The sequence below is a fragment of the Cydia splendana genome, chromosome 6, assembly GCF_910591565.1.
Source record: "Cydia splendana chromosome 6, ilCydSple1.2, whole genome shotgun sequence".
NCBI lineage: Eukaryota > Metazoa > Arthropoda > Insecta > Lepidoptera > Tortricidae > Cydia > Cydia splendana.
The window spans coordinates 16631234-16650214 of NC_085965.1; the positions used below are offsets into that span (position 1 = coordinate 16631234).

The 18981-nt window shown below is 37.9% G+C and overlaps 1 protein-coding gene across 1 annotated transcript in view; it reads left to right on the forward strand.

The window, feature by feature from the left end:
• LOC134791761 (uncharacterized) overlaps positions 1-9736 on the forward strand; it is a 77869-nt gene extending 68133 nt beyond the window's left edge. Inside the window, exon 5 of the mRNA XM_063762912.1 lies at positions 9039-9736. Coding sequence (XP_063618982.1) covers positions 9039-9107 — 69 coding nt within the window. The 3' untranslated portion in view covers positions 9108-9736. The remainder of the gene's footprint in view (positions 1-9038) is intronic.
• Positions 9737-18981: the final 9245 nt, after the last annotated feature.

Genomic DNA, 18981 nt, shown 5'->3' on the forward strand with positions numbered 1-18981 from the left:
AACGATTAGGCGGTACAGCTTCGGATCCCTCAGGTCTTCCTTGGTTTTCTTCCTTTGGTTTTCTTCCTTTTGGTTTTTCCTTTTCGGCTGCTCCTGGTGTACTGTACGATCCGAAGCGGTTCCGTCTTACTTTTATACGAAAAATCAAGAAAGAGAGTCACCTACGATAGGGAGATAAAATCATGTCTTAATTCGCGGAATTAATCGGCCTGTGATTGGTCGCTTACGTCATACGGTCATTTTCGGGTGAATTTTCATTATCCCGCTATCGTTCTGCGACTCATATTACATACATCCGATTAATTACTGACTTAAAACTATTACAAATAGTTAACTACGTTCATTAGTTATAAAAACAAACGATAACAAGTTCACTAGTCCTTACGACTTGGCTTACAATAGATAGGAAAGCGGCCGAAATGAATACAATGGATGGTTTATGGCCCTTTTGCCGACTCGCAGGCCTTTGTCTACCTGTGACTGCCTTATGATTCTTATCTAACTAGGTGACTAGGCTAACGACCTATAATATCTACAAATATTGTTATGATGTAACTTTAACAGGTTACGAATTAATTAATGAAACGTGTATGTTTCTAAGTGAAAATTACGCTGTATCGGAGCGCTGAGCTCGAATTTGGCCGACCAATGAGAAGCGGTCATTCTGTCCCTTTCATATTGAGACTTCCTTGTCTTGATCCGCCTTTCTTTGGTTAACCAATGACAGAGCCTACATTATTTTACTAAGTTTATAGTGATTACTTGGGAATTGGGAAATAGGTTTAACCATGTTTTTTCCTAACTTACTGGGTGACCTAAAACTTATTACGAACCTACGAGTTAAATAACGGATATTTTGAATACTTATGACTACTGACAATCTAATCGCGGTTTTCCCTACCTATCAAATAAATCTTTATTGAGAATACAGTCTTAATCGAATTTGATCTTAATCTAACTTATAATTATCCGCGTCTTGTCGTAGCGTCGCTAACAATAACCGACTTGGTTTCACATTACATCTCAAAACTTTTTTGTAGTAGAAGTGTTGCGAGACTTGCACCTTTTTACATGTAATGTTTTTGATGGGATTATAATTACAACATGCCATGGTAATTTTAAGTTAGGTTCCTACCTATGCGATACGGTTCGTACAAGCTGTCTTACCTACAGTTTAACTAATTTGACTATAAGTCAAGAACAAACAGGCCTCAAACTCACACAAGCGGAACCACTGTCGTTTTATCATCCCTCAAGTTCCTTCCGATCTGTTATCTCGTATTTACACACATTGTCTGCTATAACAGCCGCTAATCACTTAGAAAATATTCCTTTCATAAACCGAACAACATAACAAGTCACTAAACACTTCAACTTGATATGTTACGTTGTTCTTTCGAGTGTGGAAGTATCAGCGGGTAGCGCCGCGCGGCGCCCAGGAGATTCAACCACAGTTAAAATCACTAAATCAAGCAGAAGTAAACCTTGTACCGATGATATACGTGCTATGTCAGATGTACAGTTTTCGTGGCAAGAGGTTCTAAGGGCTCGAGGGCGGCAGGTGCGCGAACGCACGTGCGGTGCAGCTTTCCGCACCTAAATACATGAGCGCGCACAAAAAATAATTAATAGTCGATCCAATTTAATTAAGACTGAATCAGCAGGAATTTTGTGGTAAACAGCATAAGAGGATTCTCTCTTTATTAAAATGTTTTACCGTTGAAAGTTTAACGCTAACATAAATATGTGAGTTTAGTCAACTAGCTACTTATATAACTTGTTTGGTTTTTAGGGTTCCGTACCCAAAGGGTAAAACGGGACCCTATTACTAAGACTCCGCTGTCCGTCCGTCCGTCCGTCCGTCCGTCTGTCACCAGGCTGTATCTCACGAACCGTGATAGCTAGACAGTTGAAATTTTCACAGATGATGTATTTCTGTTGCCGCTATAACAACAAATACTAAAAAGTACGGAACCCTCGGTGGGCGAGTCCGACTCGCACTTGTCCGGTTTTTTATTTAAAAGTTTTGACTATTTTACTGTATATAGGTACTACAATCGACAACTTCACATGCCTCACTCTACATCCCCTGCATCCTAGCGCTTCAAACATAATTGTCTTTTGACAATAAGCGCCATAAGAAACTTTAAAAAAATATCTAGGTACTTTCTTTCTATTTAGGCCGCAGTTAATTTGAGACTGGCTTTTATAAATCCACATTTACTATAATCACCGTTCACCGTTCTTCTACCTACTCAAGACATCGAACAACATGGTATACAATTTAGAGACTAAAACTATTGTGTATAATTGTGTGAACAAAATTAAGTAATTTTATTAAACTTAAAACCTCGGAATTTAGAGAGTGCATAATCCGTAACATTTCCGTCAGTCAATCAAGAATGGAATCATTACTGTGGTCGCAATCAACTCCGCACCTGCTTAGCGTTACGCTTCGGCGCCGGGATATAACTATAACTCGGTTAAGTGCGAGTCGACATCGCGCGCCGAAGGGTCCGTACCACGACTTGAATCAAAAATTACCGTTTATCAAGAATTATCATTACCGTGAATGTAAGCAACCTCAGACTACTCGGTTCGTGCGCCCAGGGTTCCGTATATACTTATCCCAGTTCAGTAAGTTGTACGCATACCACCCAAACTTGGTCTGTTTTTGCAAAGGTTTGGTTATTAATCTTGAAATTTTCCTACGTCCCTACATCTAAGTATTACAATTTAATAGAAATTCGGGTTTGAAACGCTGCTCTGCAAGAGCCAGGCAGATATAAAAATAGCGCAGCCTTAGTAATATAAATATACTTGTATGTATTTTATAAATTTACGGTTAGGAAAAATCCTAAGAGCTACGGAACTCTGATAGTATAATAATATAAAATTCATTTGTAACCACTGACTGCGACAAGTAGGCGTTCTATGTGTCGAGCCGAGATATGTCGAACACGACATTGTTATGGGAGAATTAGTTTACATAAAAAAAAAGTTGCATTAATGAAGGGCGTCCTACTGTACGCAGTACAGTCAACCTTCATTACCGCATTTGTTAACGAGGAATCGGCTTGAGCCGGTCAGAAATACGTCTAATATAACGGGCATTAGAACATAATAAACATGACAGTCACATTTTTCTTTTCTCTGAAGATGCTACGTAGCAACAACCTGCCCAGAACCAGCCCAGATATGGGCAGGGTAGGCCACCATCGAATAAATAAGAAAGTAATCTTTTTACGGGTAAACTTCACAGAATAATTGTGCGGATCCTTAGAACCCTATGTTTACTGTAGAGTTTTCATTATTTTCTGTTATTCTGCGTCCCTTGTCCGTTGCAAGAGATTTTGACTAATAGGTGGGTTACCTATTAGTCAAAATGCCATGAAGAGTGTAATACCAATCTCTTTGCAGTGTACTAGATTAAATAGACCTCAAAAATGTGTTAACATATTATTTAAACACATACATATATTACAATGTCTTAAACTCCCAATACTCATTGTCAAGTCTGCTTCGCAACTGGCTCGACAACTACGGCTACCGAACAATACTTGTCTCCACAATACCTCCGAGTAGCAAACTTGTTGTCACTCTGTCACTTGACACCCGCTCAAGACCTGTACTACCAGCTACGTTATAATCACTATTTTTGAACTTGTTTACATAATTAGGGTTGAACATCGCTCGTTTTTGAGGTCTTCGAGCTTCGAGATCATGGTCACAGACCAAGTCTGACGTAAGCAATCCGATTAATTGTAAATATTATTAGAACGTTGCTTACGAATGTTAGTTTATTTACTATAAAATAATGGTAGAGTCCAACCACGCTAAGTTTTCATGCCAAATGCAAAGTTTCATGTGAAGTATGCCTCCTATGGGATATGTATGCATTGTCTAGGAATCCAATTTTTGGGATGATGATATTATTTAATGGCTTGGTTAAAAAAAATGTCAATCCAAATTCGAATACATGGCATTTTTGAAAATACCAAACGAGTAGCGTTTGTAAACTAAGTAGACTCTCGTGGAATGTTGTAATATGTCTGAGTCTCAGGCAGTTTTCATTTTAATTTAATTATATTTCTGTAAGTAAATGAGGTATAATAATGCAAATGCTGGGAACCACATTATACTTTCTACTTGAAAATGAAAGACTGTTTAAGTGTTTATTATTTTAACGACGCTACGATTCTGTGAGAAACTGCGGTTATAGGTGGACAATTACCTTCATATTTAAGTTATTAAATGAGTTTAAATTTACTTTTCGATTTTTATTTTGCAACTTCAGGCTTATCTGTCGCATCAGTACGCAAATATGGCTGTCGGGATTGTTACGATTTTTTTTAGTAAATTTGGCCTTATTGATATTAAAAGAAGAAAGTGAATGTAATACAATCTCACAGCCTGCAAATACGAACGCCCCTTTGTCATAATAAAGTGAACGTTATGTAAAAACGTCGGAGTCTTTGGATTAAGGGACATTCGGCAACGTCAACCCACGTCGAAATGTCCACCCTCTGGCGGTGAAGGCAGAACAATCGGGCGGAAACGGAAGGCGCGTTTCGCGATCGCCGAAATTCGGCGGCAGCTGCGCGCGCGCCGGCACACCGCACGTAGGCACAGCAGGTTCATGTGCTATGAAGAAAATTCTGTATTCATTATTTAGTAAAATAAAATATTATTTTTAAAATATTTCTACTAACCCCTGCCCGCGTATTTGTCCACATACAAGTCGTGAAATGCTCCCGTTAGAAAATTAAATACCTTATCTTTAGATTAAATATTTTATCTTTAAGATTAGTCTTTAAAAAAAACTCTGCAAATTATTATGCTATTTGTTTATGCAACAGCATTTGATCACTAGTACTCTCGCTAACGTGTAGTTGACATTAATCCTTTATCTAATAAGAACTGTAATCCGGTTATTATAATTGTGATCACGAACAATTGTCTAATTGAATTGTATAATGTGACCTACATAGAAAGAAATACAGATTGCATAATTGTATAAAATATACCTACCTAAACGTAGTACCTAAACGTAATTTAATTAAAATTATAAGTCAATTAGAAAGGTATATTGATACAAAACTATTCAAAGGATGGGACAGTTAAAGTTAATAGAAAAATAATACGAATAATTTCCTGAATAAACGTTATGCTACTGTAGGAATTAAAACAAATCGAACAATTCCTCACAGGATAGGTACACGCCATAATTGGCGCCAATGGGCAACCAAAGCAAAGCAATAGACATACAAAGTATAATACTATATACTCAATACATCTAAAAATATTAATAATTAAATTTATTTCACTGTTAACAGTCATTATTGCAATAATCTCTTTGTTTAGTGGATCTATACTGAAAGCCGCTAATCCGGCATTGTATAAAGCGGACCTGCTGTGATATATCCATTTTATCTGCGACCAGCAGCTGCCCTAATAGCTCATTTCCGTTTTGCATGTCGTAGAACTCAGTAAAACCACTACAAATCTAAAGACATTACCCTCCAGTAACCAGGGACTGATTGTTTGAATGGCTTTAACGTGCAATTACACATTAAGGGTCTAAACTCTAAAGCCTGACAAAAGGGCTATGATTCATTTATTGAATAGAAGAAAACAATCATTAGCGATAATAGTTTTATTAGTAGGTATACGCAAGCACTAGTTACGAGTATTATAGGCGGGTTAGACGAAATGTAAACCTTTCACATAAGTGACAAGCATTAGAATTGTTATTAAAAATCTATCTTCTTCTTCTTTGCCAAACGACAGAGTGGCCATGGTCATCATTTCAGGGATTGGTGACAATTGTCACAACATGGCTCCTTCTTATCTGATGGTTGATTGTTAAAATAAACTTTTGTACCATAAGACTTCAGTGCAGAAAATTACTTTAATTGTCAGTAACTGACTCGTATGCCTTGCTCTGCGATTGGTTCAGACTATTTATTCCAATACTAACACAGAAATCCCAAATGAACGTTTTTGCCGACAAGAATTTGCGTCACGTGTGGCTCTACCGTAAATAGACGACATACCATAACAGTTATGGCACAAAAAATATAAAAACATAACATTTATTTTAAGATAACCCTAGGGGACGCCCAGCTTCCGTCGATTTATCACCTGGATTACAAAAAATGATCTCTTGAGACTGTTAAGGGGGGCTATTGCTAAATGAAAAAGTGGAGTATTACATATTCTAAAATAACATGCCGACTGTATGAAAATAATTTAGGGATACGTTTTAAGAGCTATAATTAAAATTTAAACTAAAAACATTATAAGTAGATGAAAACGGAAGTGCCAGTAGTATATATAAGTAGTAGTATACATATAAGAGTACATAACAGTAACGTGTCCTTGCAGAATTATAATATCAAAACTTCCGTAAGACTCAGACATATTAAATATATTTTTTATTCGACCTGACATGATAAATGTGGGTGACCCGTTTTAAAACATTTAATGTGTCCATACAGCAGTTGGCGTTACTTTTCGTTCCATGTCGTTGTATAATTTTATACACAAGCAAGACGGAGGGTAGGTACCTAGGTACGTAAATGGAGCTTCAATATTTTATACTACACAGAAATTAATTCACATTTGACGCAATCAAATTCCCAATTTCAGTGACATTTCTGTGTACGAAAGCGAACTGACCAGCAATTAATATTAATCCTATCCGATCACAGTCAAACTAGGGCTATGGCATACCTCAGTGCAGTAAATATAAAGCCAAAGATGTACGTAGCTCACTGATACTTTTAGAGGTAATAACGTTAATGACTACTTAAGAATTATTTAATTGTTAAATCAGCAACCCTGGTTTCAATTAAAATCACATCTAAAGCGTGCTCGTATTTAATTTCAGCATGATTGTTCCCAACTGAGCGGAAGCCATTCGTACAGATGTTTCTTTTTTCATACTTCCAAAATAGATCTACAGGAGAGATCAAGAGCGCATGAACTTTTTATCTGCCAGTGTTGACAAATACTTCACATTTCATTACTTACTATCGCAACTTCATATCTCTTTCCAATTACGTTATGTCTTCAACTTTATTGAGTTCATCATAAGGTTGCTTTTACTGTACTATTTGGGAAAAATACGAGTCTTACAAAGTAAGTCAATATTTCGTTGGTTCACGGTTATTAATTTTCATGTCTTCTGTAACTGGGATCTAATAACGAAAGGATTTATGAAGGCGCGTCCGCAGGAAACTTCACTAATAAGAGATGGACGTTTAGTGCTCTTCATGTTGAAATAGCCTTTCGGCGCCGCTTTCAGTCTAGTCATCACAAACAACCCCAACTTTTACAACGTTACTTATTATACTTATGCCACACAACGGCTTGACACTTTTCTCTTTTCTCTGCCCTCCGTCGTCGACATAGTCTTTGGGTACCTACCCACTTAGCTTTACACTTAGCCATTTTTTTTGCGGTAAATATTATATATTCACCTATTTTTTTACATGCCGCCCGTTTATTTGTAAAACACAGTAATTAAAAAAAATTCTCAATTTTAAATTTTAATATGTGTCTAGGTATACTTATGTATGTCCTGTCGCCCTGATGTAAGGTCGTATCTACATACCTACGATAGGCAAGTTACTGTGTCACAGCAATACCAGTCCGATACTTATTAAAAACTCTTGAGCATGATTTTAGAGGCACATCCCCTCGTTACTCAGGTACAGGGCGTGTTGTACATGTACTAGTAATTCGATTACCCGACCCCATCTGCCCGAAACCCCCCAACGTCACAAAGCCACAAAAAGCACGCGCTCAAATACCTCTTTCCGCCAACCTGCTTCCGCTGAGCACGCACAAATGTCTATTATGTCGACTACATTAAGCCTTTTTTATACTTAATCGATTGTGCTTGATATTGCTTCGGGTTATAAGTTTTACGTTTAAGAGTGCGATATGAAGTACTGTTATTGTGTTTCAATTGCGGAGAGCAATGTTTTGTCACTTGAACCTACATACATAGTATTCAAATACCCTACCACCTAAGTTGAAAACTGAGAGAATTTGCTCGTAGCTTCTTTATGGAAACATAATGTAATAACGGTTATTATAACTTGTTCGTACATTAATATTCACACCTTTTGACAGTTTAAAAACATGAGCAGAATTGTAAATTGTAAAATAATATCAATGACTTATATTTATTTTATCCAGTCGCTAATTTAGGTACATAATTAAGTTTGAAACTTCATTTGCCGAGAAGTTTCGCTTTTCGAATATAGTGTAAAAATCATTCAGTGTCATTATTAACGGAGATAAATAACATACTGAATGGTTTTTTGGTTCTCTCGACTCGAAACATTCTTTTAGCGAAATTTTATGTAGTAGCCAGTCTCGGAGTAAATATACTCCGAGTATCCAGTGTCTGGGTCATAAACAGATTTTAAAACAAATATTGTCACTCCTGTGGACAACAGTTAACTTGCGTGCATATACCTAACCTATGCAAGTAATGATTATTACACAAATTAGGTTCGGTGAGGCAGGTTAGTAAAAAAGGCATACTTTCATCAGATTTGGGAAATCCTGAAGAAAGGCCAGGTCAAGACCACCCTAAACCGGCGAGCGTGTATGAGGTATCTTATGAAAGTGAAGGAAGCGAAAGAGGTATGTCAGGATCGTAGCAAGTGGAAATCCGTGGTCTCTGCCTACCCCTCCGGGAAATAAGCGTGATTATACATATGTATGTAATGTATCCTTTCATGTGATAAATGATTCAATCAGAAAAGTAGACTTTGTAGCTTGTAGCCCTTAACTTTGGGTACATACTACATATGTCCACAGAAGAGACGTGTCATTTATTGCTGTGTATGACCCGTCTTTTGGAATGTTTGGATGTTACATAATTACTTACATAAATAGTCACGTACGTACATTACCTTAATAAATTACCAAATTATTTACCTCGAAGATATTTTCGTTACAAACATATTATTTAATTTAAATCCAACACCTTTTTTAATTTGCTGTATTATTTGTTACAGGTAAGCGTCTCTGATTACCGGCCTACAGATAGTCTACAGATAACCATCGACATAATATACAAACAGTAGAGTCACAGGCGCCTTGTAATCTTGTTACAGGATTTGTTCGAACCTTTAATACAATATTAAGCTCTTTAGCTTCCTCACCCTGATCTGTTACACCAGAAACAATTGGTCGTATCTCTATTACATTTAAGTAACACGTTTAACTAAAAGGTTCTGAGGTAGAGCATTGTATTTCGCCTGTAATCCCATTGTCCATGTACGATCTAACGCCCTGTTAAAACTCACAGAACATTTTATCCCGACTGTAAGCCAAATACTAGCATAATATGACCCTCAGATTTCTAAGAGGTATACGTAATTGTAAGTTCGACTTATGCTGGATTGAAGTGGTGTTGTGAGTAGCCATGGCGAATCCATGTTATCTCTTGGCTTATCTCTTACGAAGCAAATCTCGGAACACAGGTAATTCGATACGAGATCTCTCGGCTATCTACGATGTTATCATTCTATTATGTCGCTAATCTTGATCGTTTTGTATAATGTCGTTATTTGGTTTAATTTGATTTACGAGTAGTTAATTGTTGAGCAATTGTTTTTGTTATATTCACACGTTTTGTTTTTGTTGTAGGTACCTGTGCTGTGCTGTGCTATACAGTGTATATTTGAGTTATGCTTATTTATTTTGTTAACCTTTTGACCTTCTATTATTTTTTGTAATAAACCATGCAATTTTGTATTTTTTTTATTTAGTTATTTATTCGGAAACTAAAACTAAATACATAATATAAAAGTTTAGGCATGTAACGTGTCCTGAGTCCTGATTTCCTGAATAACAGAAGCCTTTTTCCATTATTAAATTTTATTTAACAAGACAAGGTTCCATATTCAATTACCAATTATGATATAAGTGATTACGAGATAATAATAATAATAAAATAATCATAAAATACTTTATTGCACACTACAAAACAAAAGATACAGAAAATACATTGGAGTTTAACGGTGTAGGTAACAACAGGCGGACTTATCGCTAAACAGCGATCTCTTCCAGACAACCTTCAGATAGCGAAACGGCGAACATACTAAGCGTACGGGTGGTGCAATAATAAAAATTAGCAAATATAATAAAATACATAAACTACAACTATACATAATTACAGTTTAAGCTATGTATTAATATGTACGAGTATGTACACAATTTTCACCCTGGATTAGGGTGATGGAACTGATGAAATGTATTGACACCTTGTAAATATACCTATGGCAATAGACAAACGAATACTTAGACGAGTGAGATGATGAAAAATATTGTAGTCGCAGGAAATAGATCATATCGTATGCCTCACTAGAATACCAAATCAAGCTCATGCGCTAACAATTGACAATCCGCCCAATCCGTTTACCACAAAGGACCATATTTTTTTTATGTTTAAAATCATAAGATTTTAGTACTTACCTAATTGTATGTTGATGCTATGAATAATACCAATTGCGACACCTTTTCTTAGGGCCTTTAGTACCCCAACGCAATGTGTCAACATCGGCCTATAATCAAGTTATTCTCCACCGTAATCCTGAGATTTGTATGGAGCCAATCCCATCGAACATTATCCGTCGATAACATCTGGCCGGCAAGGTGTCTAGAGCAACTATTACAGTTTTTGCAACACGTGTGTCGGTGTCGGGGAGGCTGCGAGCATGGGCCACAATTGCAATATGTTGCTCGTAGACAATGATATGCATTAGTACAGTCTGCAGCGGTAACCGGGCGAGGTGTTCAAAATGTTCTGCACGCGATCAATGACACAAATAGTTGTGTTAGATAATTTTGAACACTTCGTCCTTTTTAGGGTTCCGTACCCAAAGGGTAAAACGGGACCCTATTACTAAGACTTCGCTGTCCGTCCGTCCGTCCGTCCGTCCGTCCGTCCGTCCGTCCGTCCGTCCGTCCGTCCGTCCGTCTGTCACCAGGCTGTATCTCACGAACCGTGATAGCTAGACAGTTGAAATTTTCACAGATGATGTATTTCTGTTGCCGCTATAACAACAAATACTAAAAACAGAATAAAATAAAGATTTAAATGGGGCTCCCATACAACAAACGTGATTTTTGACCAAAGTTAAGCAACGTCGGGAGTGGTCAGTACTTGGATGGGTGACCGTTTTTTTTTGCTTTTTTTTCGTTTTTTTTTGTTTTATGGTACGGAACCCTTCGTGCGCGAGTCCGACTCGCACTTGCCCGGTTTTTTTCTGTCTTACTTCATGAACACCATTGTTGCACAGAATCCTGTTTGAAATCATTGGGGTCATACATGCGCAAAAAGAAAAGTTTTCTTTTTATCCCGAGAATCTAAGGATAATGGAGCCTAATTTCTGGCTGTGACTTATATTATCCTGAAATCTAGGACAAATAAAGACAATGGCAGTATGTATTTTAGGTACAATGAGACCAAAGCCATGTCCTTTGCTCTTTCGTATTCTAAAAATAAAAACATTTTAATAAGTATCTCATTTTCATAAAAGCTCGACCCCAATAACCTCTAAACCATATCAGTAATAATTTTTTTATTTTTAAATATAAAAGGAATAAGGATACACCTTTTAAAACTACCTTTGTTGCATCTCGCAACAATTTCACCGACAAAATCTTAACACATGCACTTAATAATGTTACTTCTACCCCAAAGCATTAAGGGGTCCAATCTGGGCCACCGGCCGGGTGCTAATGCGTTTTTTCACTGACATGTGCTACTGCCAATTTGACAGAAAGGTGCTCGCCGACACGTGAGCGCGTGATCTATTAGCTGCATACCGGGCTGGCAACAGGGTCAATATGTCTGTAAATAAAAATATTTATTTATGGAGTCAGGACAATATTACAACTATTACAAGTCTTAATAATCCAAAACTAGATAAGGTAGGTATCGACAACATTAGACTACTCAATATAATAATTATCAAAAAATACTGCTCTAGCTAACAGTGGTGGCTGGCGGGATCTCCTGGACTTTGGTACCCATTGGCCTAATTTAAGACAATTTAGGTACCAATAGCGAAATGTTTTTTTTTGTTCCAACTGCCAAAGATAAACACGAATGTCGATTGCTAGTTGCTACGTCGCGGCGTTGCCAAACATTCAGAAACCTATGAATAATAAATATTCCAGACATAATATTGAAACTATATATAATGTATTCCACTAATTTGAGAATAGGTCCTACGAAACTCAACATGGTTTGTTTTTGCATGTTAGAGGGTAAACTAATTTAACTTTTCACATAACATGTCGTTTATACGAAGTCAAATGGGGAAACCCCGTGACGGAGGGGGCTATAACAGAAAGGGGGAGCAAAAGCCTTCCTCTGTATATACTTCTATATGCAAGGAGAACTTGTAAGGTTTTACTTAGAAGAGAATATATATATGTAAAGAAAAAACTGTTTTATATGTTATTTAAGTATGTCTATCTTTCTACCTATAATTTACCCGCTCCGCGGCAACGGTTTGACGGATTGCTAGGATGTTAGTCTCTGTTGTTGATGTAAGATATAAATGATATTATATATGGTGTGGTACATATAATGTTATGATATAAACAAGATTTTGATTAAGTAGGTACTAACATCAATAAGGATTTGATTTAATACAAAAATACACATGAACAAACACACTTTGTGTGACCGTGTTTTTACATTATCAAACTACACAACGGGACTTAATCGCGTATTTAAGTTTTAAGATTTACTCCGACGTTTCGAGGACGGCGTTGTCCCCGTGGTCTCGGAGAAGACTGGCCCATGGTCTAATAAAACATGGTCTTCCATTCCCAGAGTGACACGCGATTACGTCACAATAACATTGCCACTTTATTTCAACATAACATGTTACATGGGTACATTATACCTATGGTTAATAAGTTAAAATATTTCTTTATAATTTTATAATTTTCATTTATATGTATTTTAGCTTAAATTTTACAATAACACGTCATTTTTAATTACTCGTTAGCAATATCTTCCGATTCACGAAAGAAATTTCAGACTTTCGGGTAATTCTGTTTATACTACTGGCAACACAGGATAGCGCTGTGGACATTTGACAATTCGGATCTAGATAACTTCATGCCCTGACCGTCATCCTTGTCGAACGCGTGTTAATTGTTATTTCCTTCTCGCTCAGTGTCAGCAGTCGCAGTGTTTTCCAAACTTTTCACGTCGTAAGCTTGGTAATTAATGTGTAACTGTGAATTAGTTTTTTAAACGTTTGTCTTGTATAGATAAATAAAGTTTAATTTAATACATTAGATTTGTTTTATTTTACTATGTTTCTACATGAATAACTTAAAATTAATGCCGTTAAAATAATTTTCACCGTTGGTTAAAATTCTCCCACATTTCAAAGTTTGAGAACCTGTAAACAGCATGATGACGTAGGCGCGTGTCAGTTAGGTCATACGCGAATCTCGGAATGGAGTACCAGGCGGAGTATATGTGACGTCCCACGGGTAAAGGTACCTTATGGCAGTTGGCGCTTACGCTATTATTAACGCCGCTCCAATATTATTGCGGCGCTATGCGACGTAAGCGCCTGCCGCCATAAGGTACCTTTTTTCATGGAACGTCACATATTATTATACCATGTTCTAGCCGCGCGAGTTTTTCGAACTACCCGCACTTGGTCTTGTTTATCAGTTTGAACGTTTTGCGCACTAGGGATGTTACTCTGTCGACACACAACACTAACGATATTCGATTTAACGACTGTCGATATTCGTTTCCGCTTACATTTACTAATGACCGTGTTTTTGTTTCAGATTAGGTTATTGATTTAAATTTTTTATATAGGTACCTAATAAGATTTGCTAATATTTTATTATTTTTGTTTTATTAAATGTTCAAAGATTTAAATCACGTATTCCAGATTTCGTAGCAACGCCAGCCGAAGCAATCACGCGACCATTTCACAATTCACAATGGTAAAGTAATAAAAGTCCGTGGCGGAAATGCTATTCCGATTCACATAATCGCTGTTCATTGCTCGCGATGATTACACGGTATTTAACTACTTCCAAATCAGACTAAACCTTCGAAACACAATAGAAATACTAACAATCGTAATTATATTTAATTGGTGACACTCTACAGGGCTGGACATTTTCCTTTTCAAGTGCTGCACCACAATAACAGGACAAAAGGACCACATAATAACGAGCTGACAAGCGTATGGAATTTCATTTCTATAGACTTCACGTAGACATAGTGGGCGATCTGGCTCCGATATTATAAAGGCTAGATATTTTTGTGGCAGTATATTGACGTATTAGGCAGTTGAGTGGGCGCCACATAGAGACTGGACACTTCGAGAATGTCTAGATAGCACCAATAATGGAGAACTAAAACAGATTATGCGTATCGTCTTTCTATGTTTCTTACAGAGACATGGTGCCTGTATAAGCCAGATGTCAAAAGACTAGACACGTACCACCTAAGATGTCTAAGATCTATACTGAGGATTCAATGGCAGGACCGTATTCCCAACTCTGAGGTACTGCGTCGTTCCGGGATGTACGGCATGGAGGCACTATTGATGCAGCGTCAGTTGAGGTGGTGTGGGCATGTTCTCCGGATGGACGATCGCCGCTTGCCTAAAGCTATATTCTACTCAGAATTAGCAGAGGGTAAGCGAAAGCACGGCGGTCAATATCTCCGATATAAGGACGTGCTCAAGCGTCACCTAAACGCGTGTGCCATTGATCCAGCACGTTGGGAGGAGCTCGCTGCGAAACGGTCATCTTGGCGGTCTACCACCTTTGAAACCATCAAGTCGTTTGAGGAAAACCGCCTCGCGACACTAGACATAAAACGCCAATTACGCAAGGAAAGACCTAAGCCCTCCAACGTGTATACGTACAACACAGCCGGTCAACTCTACTGCCGTGAATGTGACAGAGTTTTTAAGAACAAGTTTGGCCTGGCCAGCCACATAAGAGCTCATAAGAGGAAAAACCCTTGATTGCTGAGGTCGCCGTCATCGAAATCGATGTGGAGGACTATGTTTCTTACGTATATGTGCGCCAATTAAATGTAGGTAGATTTAAGATGTTTTTAGCACTTATAAAAACCTATTAACACATATTGGCTCACAATCAACGACATAAGTATAAGTGTATGGATGTAGGAATCTTTACCGTGCTAATTTGCCGTAGTGTGAAAGCTATTTCTATTGAATGTTATCCCAACTAATATATGAAGGTGCGCTCACGGCGAGCCGTAATCTAAATAGGTACATAAGTATTAAGCCTAAGTAATTTAGCTCATGCATTTGTGTCCGACATTTTAGTAACAAAATCTTTGCATCCGCTAATTTCTTTGCCTGTTCAACATCTCAATCACTTTCGCCGCATCTTTAATGCATGAGACGAGATAAACGGCAAAAATATTCCAATGACGGACGTGGCTGACTTTATTAACGAAGAAAAAAATTATAACATCGCCGTCTACGATAACGTGCATTGCTCAGACACGGCGGCGCCTGTCTAGGAATAATTTTGTGATTCAGTGATTCTAAGTTGGTCGCGTTATTCTTGGCCGCCCCGCTTGTCGCGGCGGACATGAAGACAATTATAACGACAGCGCCGGCTTCATTGCGAAAATAACAGACGTATCGGTTATTGTTGGACTATTTTATTTTAGGGGCAGCTAATAACTTACATCAGAGGCTACCGAGTGCCGAGTTTCTAGGATAGACAGTTTTCGCATTTTCAGTACAAATGTAGTGCATAATTATTTTCCATCGTATTTTCACGGAATCGAACGTGTCTTGCTATTCCAGTCAGTCTCGGTACAAAAAGTAGTGACATTGACTGAACTAGCATGACATATATGAATATTTCCGAGAAAATACGATGGAAAACAATTATGCATTACACTACATCTGTAAACAGATTTTTAATCATCATTTTACATGTATAAATGATTCATACGCAGAGTGGAGTTGCAAGTTTTTATAACAAACATAAACAATACTATATATACAATTTAATCACGGAAACGATTTGAGAAAGTCCTGGCTAAAATGAAAACATAGAAAGTTCGAGGCGGTTAATAAAATTAAAGTATATCCACCCCACGCTCCCTCGGCGAATTTATCGCAATCCGATACAGGATCTGCCGGCAAGGGGAAAAACGACCCTACATTTTCCTGCAAGTGTATTGATAAGCGCTGATTTCATAACCCATTAGAGAAACATCGACACAGACAATTTTCCACAACAAAAAAAAAACCGGGCAAGTGCGAGTCGGACTCGCGCACGAAGGGTTCCGTACCATAATGCAAAAAAAAAACAAAAAAAAAAGCAAAAAAAAAAAACGGTCACCCATCCAAATACTGACCACTCCCGACGTTGCTTAACTTTGGTCAAAAATCACGTTTGTTGTATGGGAGCCCCATTTAAATCTTTATTTTATTCTGTTTTTAGTATTTGTTGTTATAGCGGCAACAGAAATACATCATCTGTGAAAATTTCAACTGTCTAGCTATCACGGTTCGTGAGATACAGCCTGGTGACAGACGGACGGACGGACGGACGGACGGACGGACGGACGGACGGACGGACGGACGGACGGACGGACGGACGGACGGACGGACGGACAGCGAAGTCTTAGTAATAGGGTCCCGTTTTACTCTTTGGGTACGGAACCCTAATTAAAAGATGCTTAGTAATATACAATATGGAATATAAAAAAAAAAACGGACAATTGCGAGTCGGACTCCCCCACCGAGGGTTCCATACTTTTTAGTAGGTAAAAATTCAACTGTCTAGCCTGGTGACAGACAGACAGACGAACAGGGCAGTGGAGTCTTAGTAATAGGGTCCCGTTTTTACCCTTTGGGTACGAACTACGAAACCCTAAAAACTAACATTTCATGTAAAAGCACACTATGAGTAACTGACTGAAAAGTTACATAGCCATTTGCTTACAAACAAATCGTTTTAAAAGCCCGATTCGTTTGTTTACGAAACGTTTTTTCTAAATAGTCGTGTGCTGAATTAATAGCTTGCATGTCCCGATACGATTGCTTTATAACGGCTCATATTTCCAGGGCTACCTACACGGAAAAGTTACACGACCGCGGTCAATGCCTCGTAAGCCGCTATTGGGCTTGCTATTTGAGTAAAATTATTTTTTACTTTTTTTATTGTTTTTTTAATAAACGGACATCAAATATGTATCTGGAATATCTGGATACGTTCGAGGTTCTCTGAGCAGATCTGCTCGGCATTCAATTATGCTTGAGCGAATCATCATAGGCCTTTTCGTCTATTGCAGACGATTTATGGTGTAACACCGGAGAAACACCGTTTTTGGTGGCTGAATAGACCGATGCGAGACCGACATGGTCTACCACAGGTCTGATAAGAGAAGTTTGCGGAAACTGGTACTGAGACACCTTGTCGTCGTTTTTGCCTCTGTCAGCGAGTGCGGCGAACCATGTCTCATCACAAAACTTGCGACCCTCCAAAACACGTTTGCGCCATTCCGTCCGCCGTTCGGCGAGCCTCTCCCAGTCTCGGTGGTCGATATGGAAAGCAATCATGTCCCTCTTTGCGCAATCTTTAAAGCGAAGCAATGGCCTCCCAACGTTACGTTTTGCATTCGCAACCGCACCAAGAAGAACACGACGAGGTAATCGAGAGGGTTCCATCCTGTGCATTCCGTCTGTTTACAGCAAATTTCTTTAGGGCGATACATTTAAACAAAAAAATATCGTCTATAATGTAAGTAGACGATAGTTTTCTACATATTTATTTTTATTGACTGTTTCTGTTTATATTTACATATTTTTATTTGTTCCATAGCATGTCTTTTAACAGTGCTTTTAATTCAGTTACTTAATTGAGTATATTAGAGATTAGAGATTATTATTACGTAACTTTTAAAATGTATCTATCACAATAAGGGCAATAAGATTTTAATTTAATTTAAGCTATAGTATTTAACAAAATTCAGAACGAAGATTTTGGTACTTTTCGGCGGAAAGGTGTATACCGTTTCCATGAAAATCGTATACATAACTGGCGCTTTCAGCTTAAAAAAAAATTAAAAAGCTTTTATTTCGGACAAGGTATCCATATTACAATCACAACATAAATAAATTATAAACCAAATAAATTAACATAAATTATTTTTAGTTTGTACATTCTTTCTCATTCACGCGTCACTCACATTATATTATATTAAACAATTACAAAGGCTACATATAAATTAATAACATATATTATACACTAGCTCTGCCCGCGGCTCCGCCCGCGTGGAATTCGGTCTGTGTCAGTAAGCGGCTAATTTCTAATCCTAATTTCTCTCCCTCTCCCCTGTAGGCGGAACTTGAAGTAAAGATGACAGATGGATATGCTAGAAGACTGCAGTCCAGATAAAATATTTTACAATTACGTACCACTAAATAAAACTACACTCCAAAATCAATAGTTTTTTTCGGCCTTATTCAAATTTTACACGTGATTTAAACGATAGAGTAGATGTATATCGGATGATACAGTAAGGTATACGCGCGCGAGCGAAAGCGAAGCCAGGCAGCCGCCTGGCTAGAGCGCCACTCACCGTGCTCTTCTTCAGACTCCTGAGGAAAACCACGTGCCCCTTGTAACCTCAATGCGTTGCGAGACTTTCGCGAATGATTGGATTTTTTTCTGGAAGGCATGGTAATGCGTATTAAATGCGAGTCTCAAATCGTTTGACTCCGCAAACGGCCAGTGCCGGATTAAGATATTTTGATGCCCTAAGCATTTCTAGACCATGGTGCCCCCTCTCCCTAGGGTCATCGAGATTACATTCAAATTTTTTGGTAAGTTGAGTGACATTAATTGCCGCACTACAGCTGAGAATGGAAATTAGTCACATCATTTGATCACGAAAAT